This window comes from Bidens hawaiensis, unplaced genomic scaffold, assembly GCF_021521415.1.
Source record: "Bidens hawaiensis isolate Kalapana, Puna unplaced genomic scaffold, B.hawaiensis_p1.1 tig00002825_1, whole genome shotgun sequence".
Lineage (NCBI taxonomy): Eukaryota > Viridiplantae > Streptophyta > Magnoliopsida > Asterales > Asteraceae > Bidens > Bidens hawaiensis.
In genome coordinates, this window is record NW_027491152.1 from 1,220,206 (window position 1) to 1,233,180 (window position 12,975).

The 12,975-nt window shown below is 35.4% G+C and overlaps 1 protein-coding gene and 1 long non-coding RNA gene across 2 annotated transcripts; one reads left to right on the forward strand and one right to left on the reverse strand.

Moving 5' to 3' along the window:
• Positions 1 to 8,129: 8,129 nt before the first annotated feature.
• LOC143621275 (protein FAR1-RELATED SEQUENCE 5-like) lies at positions 8,130 to 10,029 on the reverse strand. The gene is made up of 6 exons (XM_077092752.1): positions 10,011 to 10,029; positions 9,464 to 9,604; positions 9,056 to 9,364; positions 8,828 to 8,900; positions 8,478 to 8,736; positions 8,130 to 8,189 (listed from the first exon to the last, which is right to left on the reverse strand). The coding sequence occupies exons 1-6, from the start codon at positions 10,027 to 10,029 to the stop codon at positions 8,130 to 8,132; spliced, it is 861 nt and encodes a 286-aa protein (XP_076948867.1).
• Positions 10,030 to 10,324: 295 nt separating this feature from the next.
• LOC143621283 (uncharacterized) lies at positions 10,325 to 12,409 on the forward strand. The gene is made up of 3 exons (XR_013151484.1): positions 10,325 to 11,247; positions 11,366 to 11,825; positions 11,930 to 12,409. It is a non-coding gene; the product is annotated as an uncharacterized LOC143621283 (long non-coding RNA).
• Positions 12,410 to 12,975: the final 566 nt, after the last annotated feature.

Below are 12,975 nucleotides of genomic sequence, written 5' to 3' on the forward strand. Positions count from 1 at the left end.
ACATGTTTTCATTTATTATAGGTTCATGGTTGAAGAGCATGGAAAACGAGGTCTAAGAAGGGTAAACAAGTCCATACTAGGTTCGAGAAGGGATCAAAATGCGCACACAAAGACAAACAAGGCTGAAAACGGAAAAACCGGGCCCCGGGAATCCTCCAGGCATCGCGCAACCACCATAACACCCTAGACCGCGCTACGCGGCGTGCTTAGGGGCTGCCCACTTCAGAAAATGTTCTAGCCCGACTATTTTGTCCTTATTTGAGCCCAGTCTGACCGGATTTTAGGGTTTAGTATGCAATATCGGTTTTTGTCAGGTCCCCGATTTCAGATGGATCTTACTCAAATCATGCCATAACTCACACAAATAGATGTGTCGACAAGGGAGTTAATGACGGGTTGCTATTTTTAGAAAGATTACTGTTTATTAAAGGCAGAATCAATAATAAACAGGGTAGATGCAATCAATAATCAAAGGTAACTAACACAAACAAGATTCACTCAAAAGATTTCCATTTATATAAAGTTCATCATACAAAGGGTAATCGATTTAGGGTTTCTTGAAGGAAAGTTTTATCCGTACTATACTAAGACAGCCGTCACACACAAAAATATTCTCTCTTAATTAATGTGTCTGTCTGCCTTAGGATGCATGCCCTAATTTATTCCTTTTATAGGCCTGACACCTCCTTAACAGCTGTCATTCCTTCTAGAAACCCTAAATGATAAGACATACTCAAATTACATATTCAGAAATAATCCTAAGTGTAAAACAAGTCTTCCAGGTAGGCTTTGCATCAATTTTGTCTTTTCGAGTATGCTCTGCCATCCTTCATAACTTGGTAACATAAAAGTGTGCTTGGAATCAGTTTCCGGGTAGACTTTACTTGAAGACTATTTTACCAAGTAAAATACTCACCGGGTAAACTTCAATCTTCTTGACTTTGCCAGACTTTGCTCGACAAACCCTTACGAGCAACCTTGTTCTTCAATGGTCCCTTCAACTCTTTGTTAGAAAATAACTTATTAGCAAAGTGTGCTCGGTAGCACTGTTCCTTGCTTGAGTTGAACCTTTCCCGATGATACTTAGAGATATATCATTAAAACATCAAGCATACTTGGACCAACTTATTAAACAATACCTTTCCCGGTTTTCCAGTTACTTGGCTTCATGAGCTTGGTTAGCCAAAAGCTTACTCGGAGGTGAACTTTAATTGGCTATGAAGAACAAATCTGCTTGATAAAGTGCTCCATGCCCGGACTTGCATAAACTAGTGAACCTTGCCCGGTAATACACTAATTTGCAAACCCTGCCCGGATTTCCACTAAAGAAGACTTCAAGAAGATAACCCTGCCTGATAGACAAAATATCGTACCCGGCTAAGTAAAAGCTTGCTCGGAAGTCTAAGGTGTGCCCGGATCCATACTTAGCGAATTCTGAGGAGGTTGAGAAGATTCCAATCTTCCATATGTTCCATAGAACCAGCCTTTGACTTAACAATCTCCCCCTTAGGTCAATTGCATGACTCAATAGTTGTTGATCTATTTAAACACTTGTTTATCAACCCTAAATGATTTATCAAGCCTTCCTAGCCACTACAATTCTGAAAAGTCGAAATACCAAGATGGAGGAGCTTCCGGATCGTATTTTCATCAACTAGTTGTCAGTTTTCCTTGTTTTAATGATTGTGAGTTCATTTTCGGTTTTTAGACATTCAAACAAGTTATAATCCGATTCAAATGAACTTTTTTTATCATTTATATCTATAATATATGTTGTTCCTTTAATATGATTAACTAAACTTGCTTGAATCACCTAGGTTTGATACCGATTAAAATAAACTAGCTTAGGGTGCTTAACAAGTGATTGATTTTTTTTCTATTGTCAAGTTCATATTTTGTGATTTGATTCCGTTCATATCTACTGCCATAGATGTATATCAAGTTGCATGTGCCCCGTGTGATTGATTATTGCATGAATTAGTTTTGTGTAGTCATTAATTGCATAGTTCGGTTAATATGTGTGTTGATTGCTTGTAAAAAACGTATCATTAGGGTTTATGTTATCTGATTCATTAAAATCAGTTGATTAACCACCTTTGAGTTGGACCAAAACCTTAGGTTTCGGCTTATCTTGCTAGTTAGTTGATGGGGTTAGTCTTTGCGAGACCACGTGCGGTTTTCCCACTGTCGGCAATGTTAAGTTTGTAAGTTGAGTTGTTTTATCCTTAGTGTTGGATTACCCCTTTTCTCCTAGGTTTATAATAGCTTGAGCCTTAGAAAGTATTGTAGCTTAAACACGGACCAAGTGTTAAGTTATTAGGGTACTTAAAATAAACAACCAATAATTAAAAGTTAACTAGACGTCGTTAGGATGTTCTGGTAAAAGTGACCGTGGGGACCCAGCTACCTTAGCCTCTCCTATGTTAGCTCATCTTTAGAACCTTGGTTTTAACCACGTGTTAGCACCCGAGCCATCCAATAGCCGTTTGATCATCCTACCTCTGTGATTCGCTTTCCCATTATCGTTAAATCCCGTTAAGTCTTCCAGCTAGCTTCGTTAAGTTAAGTTAGTTTAAGTTAACTAGAATAAATAAATTAAAATAAAATCAATTAAATATTATTAGGTGGGACTTGGATTAGGGTTTATAATCTGAGCCATTCTCACGTGTCTTCGAGTTCGATATCTGGACTTTCCTTGTCTTTGCTATACACGACCAGTACACTGTGTGAACTAAGATAGATTATTTGGTTTTTAAAGCTTAGTTGCGATTCGTGATTATTTATATATATTTTCGCACATAACGAGCTCGCGCGGAAAACTGTGTTCCACCATCAACCACCGAATGTCCGCTGAATACCACTGTCACAACCGTTAGTGGGGCCCGGGACCTCCACCGTTGTTGGGACAACTCTGTTTCACTGTGGAAAACTGTATGTCGCCTGACTTCTTTTGTTTTTGAAATGGTGGTCTCTCACTGAGAGAGAAAAAATAAGATGAGAAGACAGCGAAAAAAATAATGAAGGTAAACGCTGAGATATTCGGTAGGTTATGATGTAAAACTAAAACACAAATTCTGATAATATTGCCAAATGTTGTGTTTTTAGTGGGTAAGAAAAGGTCGTTGACAACAAAAATAAGCTAGGGTCCTGGTTTATAATGATGGACAATTAGGGAATCACAAAAGTTTTTGGACAAAACGTTGACCGAGGAAGTGAAAATAGACATTTTGGTAATTTTTCATAAAACAATCTCTAAAAAAAGTTTAAGAAAAATAATAAAAAAAAAATCATAACTCGAAATATAAATAAAAAAAACTAAAATGTTTCCCTCGTCGTCCTCGTTCAGAAAAAAATGACACAATGTCGAGGAAAAATACACGATGATGAAAAGAAATAAAAAAACACAACGATAAGTAAAAAAGATGCAATAGATCAAAAAATATAACATAATGTTAAGTAATATAACATAATATCGAGGAAAAAGATACAATGGTGAATATAAACAAAAAACACAATGATAAATAAAATGACACAATGATTTTTGTTATTTTTTTTTGTTTTTTTTGAACGATAACGATCGAGGAAACATTTTTTTTTACTTTTTCGTTTTTTCTTTATCGACGATTCAACTGGCTTGATTTTTGTTAATTGAAAATTCAAACACCCTAATTAAAACATTGTTTCGTTGTTTGGATCACCGTATTGAGATAATTTTTTAATCAGTCGACCCGTGTCCTTCTTCCGATCAAAAGCCCTAAAACATCAGTTTGAAACTCGGAAATAACTTAACGACGTTAAACATTTTTTAACGAATTTCCATTGAGACAAAAATTAGTTGAAAGATTGGACCACACGTAAACAAACAAGCGTGCATATCATATGTTAGTATGGTGAAGGTAAGATACCGGATATCAATCCATGAATAATGTGACTCTTGATACTGAGCTATACATTAATATGTAATCAATTAAAATGAAAGGAATGGCTATAAACATAAATGAACTAAGATTAAGAAACGAACTAGAGACGAGGCTAGGAATGAATTAACGAAACTCAAAGGACACACTGATGGCTATTTAGAATTGAATCATCTAAGACAAGCTGACATGAACAAATGATATTGTCGGAAAATTGCCTCGATAACTATTTTTTTTCAAACGAATGATAACTAAATCATTAACAACATATAATGTGCTAGATAGATCATAGTCACCCAAGTAATCCCATTAGATTATGTTTAAAAGTTATCCCAATGAAGCTACATTTTTGTTACAAACACTTGTTAGTGCATAATGTCTATCGCTTAGGTCTTGCAGGTGTTGAAGATTTTGAAGACCAAGACTAAGCAACATCCAAAGGGGAGTCTGTTAGTGCATAATGCCTATTGATTAGGTCTTGTAGGTCTCGATAGCAGTGTATGGAATATGTTTGTAATGTTTTGAATGTATTTGGTTATACGGAGTATATCATATACGTCGTATAAGTTCAATCTTCCCTATAAATAGGGGTCTTGACATATGCATACACACCTTTGGGTCAAGAAAGTACATGTATTGTAAATGTATTGATATTTGTCATATTATTTTTTACTTCATTGCTATTGATAAAATTTAACGAAAAGATGTTAAAGAGATTTCTTTTGTGTTTTTCACTTTTGTTATGGATTCCGCACATAGCATTCGAGAGTAGATATCATCATACACATTTATATGTGTCTATCCTACGGTCCTTCACGTCGCCTACAAGTGGTATCAGATCTATGGTCTCAATATCTACTTGGAAAACCACAATTTCATCTCTATTCTATCTATTTTTCATCATTAAAGAAGATTTAACCGCTCAAACCTTACCAAAAGTTCACAAAATGTCATATTCTTTGTTCAGTTTCCAAAAGCTTCAGAACATCACAGCTTCATGGTCACATCCAAATTTGCAAAAATTGTCCGTTGATATCTTATGCATCATGTATGTTTTCACCGCATATGTAAAGCTTGTTCAATGAGCGGTGGTTGTCATGACTGACGGAAATATTAGGCTTGCACATGGATTGTGATGGAGCCCAAGGGGATGTTTGGTTATAATAATACTGAGGCCCAAGTTGATGACAATGCCCACGTTGAGAGTAGGCCGGTTCATAGTGGTTAGGATAAGTTGCAGATCTATATTGTAGCGACTTACCTCCACGACCTCGCCTAAAGGAGTTCTGGACACGGCCACATCCGTGATACCTGCCACCGTAGCCACCACGGCTCAATCTGAGTTGTCGGACCGATAATCATTCATATGATTCTGATAAGTTTTTAGTCCCGACTTGACGAGCGGCTCCGTAAGTGGAGGTTGTGTTGGTGGGGTGAAGATTGCTTACCATTGTATATGAGAAGAGAATTCGAGAATGAAAGAGGATGAAGTAGCGGAAGGGGTAGGGGGATCGGTGATGGAGAAAACCAGCCTCCGGGTATTAGATGGTAGAGGGGGCGGCTTGGGTTATAGCTTAGAGGTGGCATGATACCATGTTTGCAAATCTAAAGCTTCGCCTCTGCTTACTCTATCTACTTGGACGAACGAATGAATAAGAGAAATGCAATTTTTGGTAGCGGAATGCTTATTTTTAGACTTGTAACATCCCGAAAATTCTAGAGTAATATATAATGTTATACCTGCGTAGGGTGAATTATCTGAGTTAGTGAGATAATGATAATAATATGATAACAAGGCTTAAGGGGTAGCGGGCTTGGTTAATAGAATTAAAGATGGACTAAAAAGGAAAGATGGGCCTTAGGTCCATGGGCTTAAGGGAGTATAAATACCCCTTAAACCCTAATCCTTTCCATTATTATCCAAATCTACACCATAGCCTACACCTTGATAAACACACACAAACACTATCCTAAAACCCGAGCCGAAATCTGAAGGTAAAAACCGGAGCTTGTTAGTGCTAGATCGTCGTGAAGAACCAAGACAACATCAAGGCTTAACTGTGTTCGTTGTTCGACTCGTTTAAGGTACGTTTAGAATCGGAAATCATTTACTTAGGTTAGGATTCATCTAGAAGTCATAGATCTGTGTTAGTATTGTAAAAACGAATCCAACGAAGCCAAACTTGTTGAAATTGATTACAGTTTGATAGGTTAATTGTTAGTATGAAAAACCCGTATATATATGCCTAATTGCACCCCTAAAACATTGATGTTTGGCCGATTTGATGGTTAGGGTTTGTAGGCGATGTAATTCCGAATCCACTGATACCTAAATCGTGATATTTGGTTAAGAAACGAGGGTTTAATTGCAGATCTGATGAATGTTGACTATTTTGTGTTCTTGGCAATTTTGACTTTGACCCTAAGTAAAAGTCTGGATAAGAATAGGGATGATTCATTAAAAATGGTGCAATTCGTTATGTCCAGGTAGCGCATCAGCTCACCCAGTTCGTTACATCAAAATTATGCTAACGAACTAGGAGCGAACCAGGTAACGAATCAGGTGATTCGTTACTCACCAATTCGCCAAGTTCAATAACGAATTGGATGGTGTTCAGGTAACGAATTGGAATAGCGAATCAGGTCATGATCAGACAACGAATCAGAATGACAAACCAGGTTAACGAATCAGCTAATCAGACCTTGAATGATAACGAATTAGGCCATGTTTTGATAACGAATTAGGCTTAAATTGTTATGGAAAACAAGGTGGCGAATTAGATAATAATTTAATTTTCTAATGGAAATGTGTTAATACAGTTAGTGAAAATAAAATTTTTCCAAGCAGACCTGGCAGCTTAACCCCAGCCAGGGGCTCTGCCTCTTGGACCCTGCTAGGGGCTGCCGCCCCTAGAACCCCGCTGCCAGGGGCGCTGCCCCCGGACCCCCGTTCGTTGTGGGCTATTGTTAGACTAGAAACGTGATATGGGTAGTGATAGTTAATCGTTACGTGTAATTGTTATACAGTTAGTCGTACACATCTCACGGAAGGAGTAACCATCAACAATGAACGTAACCGAGTTCAGGTGAGTTTCTAGCCCCATTCCTTGTTATTTTTCGGGGTTGTGTGCATACTCGATGTGATAGTTAATACAATTACCCTAAATTGGTAAGTGTATGCCATGTATGATTTATATGTTATCTATATATGTCTTGAATGAGAATGAAAGCTTGTCAGTACGTGAACGATTTTCAGATATTGCACGTACTGTCAGGTTAATAAAATAGATATGAATATTGTGTGTAATGTAAAGATGATTGCTTGTCGGTACGTGAACGATCTTCGGATATTGCACGTACTGTCATGTTAGAAATATAGATTTGAATATTGTATGTAATGTAAAGATGATTGCTTGTCGGTACGTGAACGATCTTTGGATATTGCACGTACTGTCATGTTAGAAATATAGATTTGAATGTTGAATGCAATGTAAAGATGATTGCTTGTCGGTACTTGAACGATCTTCGGATATTGCATGTATTGCCAAGTATAGTGATTGTCTCCTTATATGGATATTAATAATAAATTATGTACATAGTTCCTTCTACGGATAATATATATTGGGTGTTCCTTCTATGGAAAGCACAGTGTTCCTTTAATGGAAAGCATAGTGTTCCTTTAATGGAAAGTACAGTATTCCTTTAATGGAAAGCATAGTGTTCCTTAATGGAAAGCATAATGTTCCTTCTATGGAAATATATAGGATGTTCCTTCTATGGAAGTATATAGAACGTCCTTTTATGGAGAATTTATACAGAGCGTCCTTCTATGGAATATACATATATTGTATACATCAGTTCTGCTTCCTTCTCAAAAGGGTTTTCACTAACCGGATCTGGATGCGTGTACCTTGTATCATGATCATTTTTCCTACCATTGTGCCTTTGTATCTCCATACAATGATCAAAATGACTAAAGAACTCAACTAGTGATAACTGTGAGTTAGAAACTTGACAAAAAAAATGATTTTTACTTTCTGATCTCGATGTAGTTCTCATAAGACCAGACAACGGCTCATCCATGTAATAAGCAGGAACTCAATCATATCTCATTTCAAACATGTCACACAACCATTTATTTGTTTCAAGATTATATTCCTTCATTATAAGTTCCCATTGCGTTTCGAAATCAGATTGAGAAATTGCATCCGTTCAAACAATGTCACATATTTTGCATTTAAAATCTTCATTGTTACAAAGGGTAGCACCAACCTGTTACATAATTTGGTAATAAGATCAACATCAGTTAAAAAACATGTTCATATACGTTAAAAAATACACACTGATGCATGCTAGTTTGTTATGCACGTTCTAAAACGTTCTAACACTAATACAAATATTAAATATACTAAAACAGTAATATGTTTATACGTCCTTAAACGTTCTAACACATTTAAAAAATATGCAGCTATCAAATAATGATGGATACTAATATGTTTAGACATTCTAATACGTTCTGAAACATATGCATAGTACATTGAATACATTAAAAAAAGTTACCTTATCAGCAAGTTTTTTCATAATGTGCCACATACATAACCGATGTCTCGAGTTTGTTAAAACAAAGGAGATTGCTTGCTTCATTGCTGGATCTTGATCAGTAACAACCACCTTTGGGGCAATACCGAAAAAATCAAGAAAAACTTTCAAAAGCCATGAATAAGATTCAATAGATTCAAATGATAATAACGCAGCACCAACTGTAACATTACGATAGTGATTATCAATGGCAGTAAATGGTACAAAAACCATATTGTACCTGTAAAAAACAAAATTATTAGAAAACGAATTAAAAAAAATATGTAAAAAAAACAAAAAAATTAAAAAACAAATGTATTAAATTGAAATACTTGTTGGTCTTAAATGTTGCATCAAAAGATATAATATCTCCAAAAGCCAAATAATTTTTCTTTGAAATTTCATCTGCCCAAAATAAACGATCTAATTCACCATTAGAATTAACAGTATACTCAAACGAATAACCAACACAACAGTTTTTCTTCCCACTTAATCTTTGTACAACCATTTCCGCATCATACTCCCAATATAACAAGTTAAACTCTGTTTGAAATTCTTACAATCATCTTTTGTTGCCCCAACTTCCTCAAATCCTCCATACTTTGTCCTCATAATATTAAACGCCTTAACAGGGCGCAAATTCAATGTTGACAACTCATATATAATATCTTGTTGTACATGAGTCAACTTCCTATTTGATCGAACAAAATGCATATCTTTTGCATCCACCAGTTCATGATTATGTCCTTCGACAAAATCATTTATTTCAAACCTCAAACCGTCATCAGATTTTAGAAAAATTTGAGCTCGACAACCACATTGAATTGTTGGTCTCTTCCTTCTTTTATAATACGGTCTATTGGAACCATCTTTTTAAGCCATAGAATCATAACTGTTTGTAGGTTTATGACCTTCTTTGGAACATGTAAAATATTTAGACTTTAATAAACCATCATTCATATACGAACCTCCTTTACGAACACAAAAACCAGCTTTCTTTGCATATTCACAATAGAAATCATATGCATGATCAACAGATTCAAAAATCATTCCTTTTACAGGTTTACAAGATGCATTAACTTGCGGTATAACAACATCTGATGAAGGATCTGATAAACAAAAAGCAATTTAAGTCAAAAAAATTCGCCAAAAAAAACTAATTACAGTTTAGAAAATACATACGAAAATAATATAATTTAAAATATAATCAAACATCAAAAATAATTTAATACGTTCTAATACGTTATAATATGTTCTAACCGAATCACAATTACTAACCAATTATACGTTCTAAATAGAAAATCAACAATCCTATCCACGATTTGCTATTAAAACACATAATTTGAAGTCTAACCGAATCACAATTAGTTGACAAACTATAAAACACAATATCGATCATAAAAATAACAGAAACACAACCAAAAAATCGAAAAACTTAATTTATCCGTCAACTAAACCTACAGTATACAGCTAAATAAATAACAACTGATTAGAATTAAACCTACAATTACTTACTTTGATGATCGTAATACATGACGCTAAAAATCAACGAAGACCGTCAAAGCTAATCGAACAACAACTCGCCAATTGTTAAGCTGTTTTCGGATACAAAGATCAAATTCAATAAAACAGGGTATATCAAAAACCGTTTATTATACAGGCGCGATTAACTTTTAAAAATAATGTAAAAAGACAAAAACACTCTTCTGTTAACTTACACGATCAAATTAATGAAATTGGAAATCAACGATAGAGAGCCTCGCGTACGTAATGTACGATAACCAATTTTAGTATTGGATCCTTTATCTATCTATATATATGGCTCACCACCGACGACATATTCTTTGGTTTCACTGCCGGAAAGATTAAGACTCAAGAGGCATTAAATTCTCGCGTTCTTCTATTTACCCCCCGTCATTCATCTATAATACCCACGTCTCACACTCTCGCATCAACACTTGAAACCACCTATTAAATATACAAATCACAAAACCCTACCACCATCTCTCTCTGAATCATTCAAAATTGGTGCTCCATGATTTAGGGTTTTCCGGATGAGAAAACGGAACGCATATGGCAATTGTAAATGATGCTCCACTATTTAGGGTGGGTTATTTCAATGGATACTTGAAGTCAATTGTAGCTGGTGATGGAGGTTCTGCTATGGCACGAATTTTGGATTCACCTAAAATCAACAGTATATTCTAAATTCTACAAACATCTATGTATCTTAGGCTTAAACTGATCAATCAATACGTATTATTCTTCATTAATGATGATCACCAAAGGTTGTATTTTAGCCCTAATTTACCAAATACATATGTTATTCATGCTGTTTTACATGTAATTTACTTCTTTTTATTATACCGGGTAATACATGGATTAGTTTGATGTCAAATTTAGATAAAATACCTATTTAACCAGAACACATTTAAAAAAAACAAGTAACTGGTAAAACGGGTCAAGCGGCGAACCCACGCGGCTGACACAAACACAACACAACATGTTTGCCTAAACACTTGGTACGCTTGTCTAACTTGAGGTTAGCTTCACCTGTTACATGTTTTTGATCAACCTTTTTTATACAACTTTTCCTCTGATATATAGACCATTGTTTTTATAATGTTAATTACTCTCCTACCATTTGTTGTGTAGTTCGTGGTGAAATACATGAAAAGAAAACATTTCTTTTTGAGTTTCCTACAATTGAAATGCCATATGAGACATACAACGGTGTGAATGTGCGACTCAGGTAACTGTTTTGTTGTATTGGACAATATATTCTTGTATGATCGAACACATCTTTGTTATATGGTTGGTTAATGTCTTTTTTACATATGAATTAAGTTTACTGCAATATTCGCTCTCAGGTATGTTCTGAAGGTAAAAATTAGTCCGGGCTATGCTGGAAGTGCTACCATTGAACCCTGAATCGTGAACCAGAAATCACCACTACGTCGCTCCGATTGAACCAAAAAGCGCGAATCACAACTAATGGATTGTCGATTGAACGTTTCTCCGACTGGCCGGATTTATGGAATCGTGGCCATCCCAAATCTGAAACTGAAACATCTAAGAAACCCTAAAACTGAAAGCGTGTGGTGAGAATCGGAGCGACAAAATATGATTCACTGATTTATGTGACTATGAGCAGAACACAATACCAAGATCTTGTGGTGAGAACCATATCCTCACACCCACCACCCCATCCCACTATATCATTCACTGCTACATTATGAACAATATTCTAATGATTAAAGTGTATTATTATGTGTTTCTTTATGCAGATTCACAACTATAGCCCACCTCCTTCAATCTAACAGCATTAAAGTTAGTGATCTGCCATAATAATTATTTGTCGACACACACATACATGTATATAATGTATATAGATGCATAAATATTGGAAGTTTCTTTTTTGTTTCATTGTATAGGAATTTCAAAAGGAGAGGGAAACAAAGCTCATAACAAATCTGAAGAATTGCCTTCGGCCGTTTGTTGAAGGTCAAACATTTAAATTTGTAAGCTGGGCAACATCAGAAGCTCGCCAACTCTCACAAGTTGGTAGGTTTTTCTTACTTCTTAGATCCCCGTACTACAGTTATTTACTTACCACATAACTGAGTTTTGACCATTGCAGTCATGGTAAAAATTATTGACTGTTCTAAATGTTTAAGAGAAACAAATGATCACCAAAATAATAACATATTACATACCCATGGTTTTAATGCCTTTTGTAACAATCCATTACATATTTTTGATCTAAGAAGTTAAAGCGGAAAAATATCTGATATTGGTTGAGGACCGATATTTGAGATATTGGTTATAGCGGTGGGATATCGGTGGGGTACCGGTAATTTTTATATCATCAATTTCACTTACTATGAATGCTTTGCTGCTGGTGTGTACTGTGTGGAGCCATGTTCATGTCAAGCTTGTTTCAACAAACCGATACATGAAGATACAGTGATTGCAACTCGCAAGCAAACTGAGTCCCGCAACCCTCTTGCATTTGCTCCCAAACTTATTAAAACCTCCGATTCTTTGCAGGAGGTTAGAGTTACAAATTTAAGTGTACATTAGAGCAATTATCATAGTGGGTTTTAAAGTTTGTTATAAATTCTTATATCATGGTAATACTAATAGTAAAAAACCAAAAGTCTTGAATGGTTATTGCAGTAAAAAATTAATATGGTAATAACTTTTGGTGTATGACATATTTAACTCTTTTAATAAAATGTTTTGGCATATCATGGCATACGGTCTAAATTTTTTAGCATTTTCATTCCCTATTGCTGAATATATCTTTACATATAAAAAGTATGACCGAGCAGATAGCTTTGAATTCGGCTTGGTTGTAAACGACTAAGAGGTTGGTTTGGTTTGTACATGTGCGGTACTGACGAATTAGTCAGGGTTTTACAAATATCATATACAATGAAACTTTATTAATTTTGCCAAGTATTAGTTACATAAGTTA

Coding starts and splice junctions, on each gene's coding strand:
- LOC143621275 (XM_077092752.1), bottom strand. Junction 9,365..9,463: donor TTTTTGTGTTCGTAAAGGAG/GTTCGTATATGA, acceptor TGGCTTAAAAAG/ATGGTTCCAATAGACCGTAT. Junction 8,737..8,827: donor GCAACATTTAAGACCAACAA/GTATTTCAATTT, acceptor TGTTTTTTACAG/GTACAATATGGTTTTTGTAC.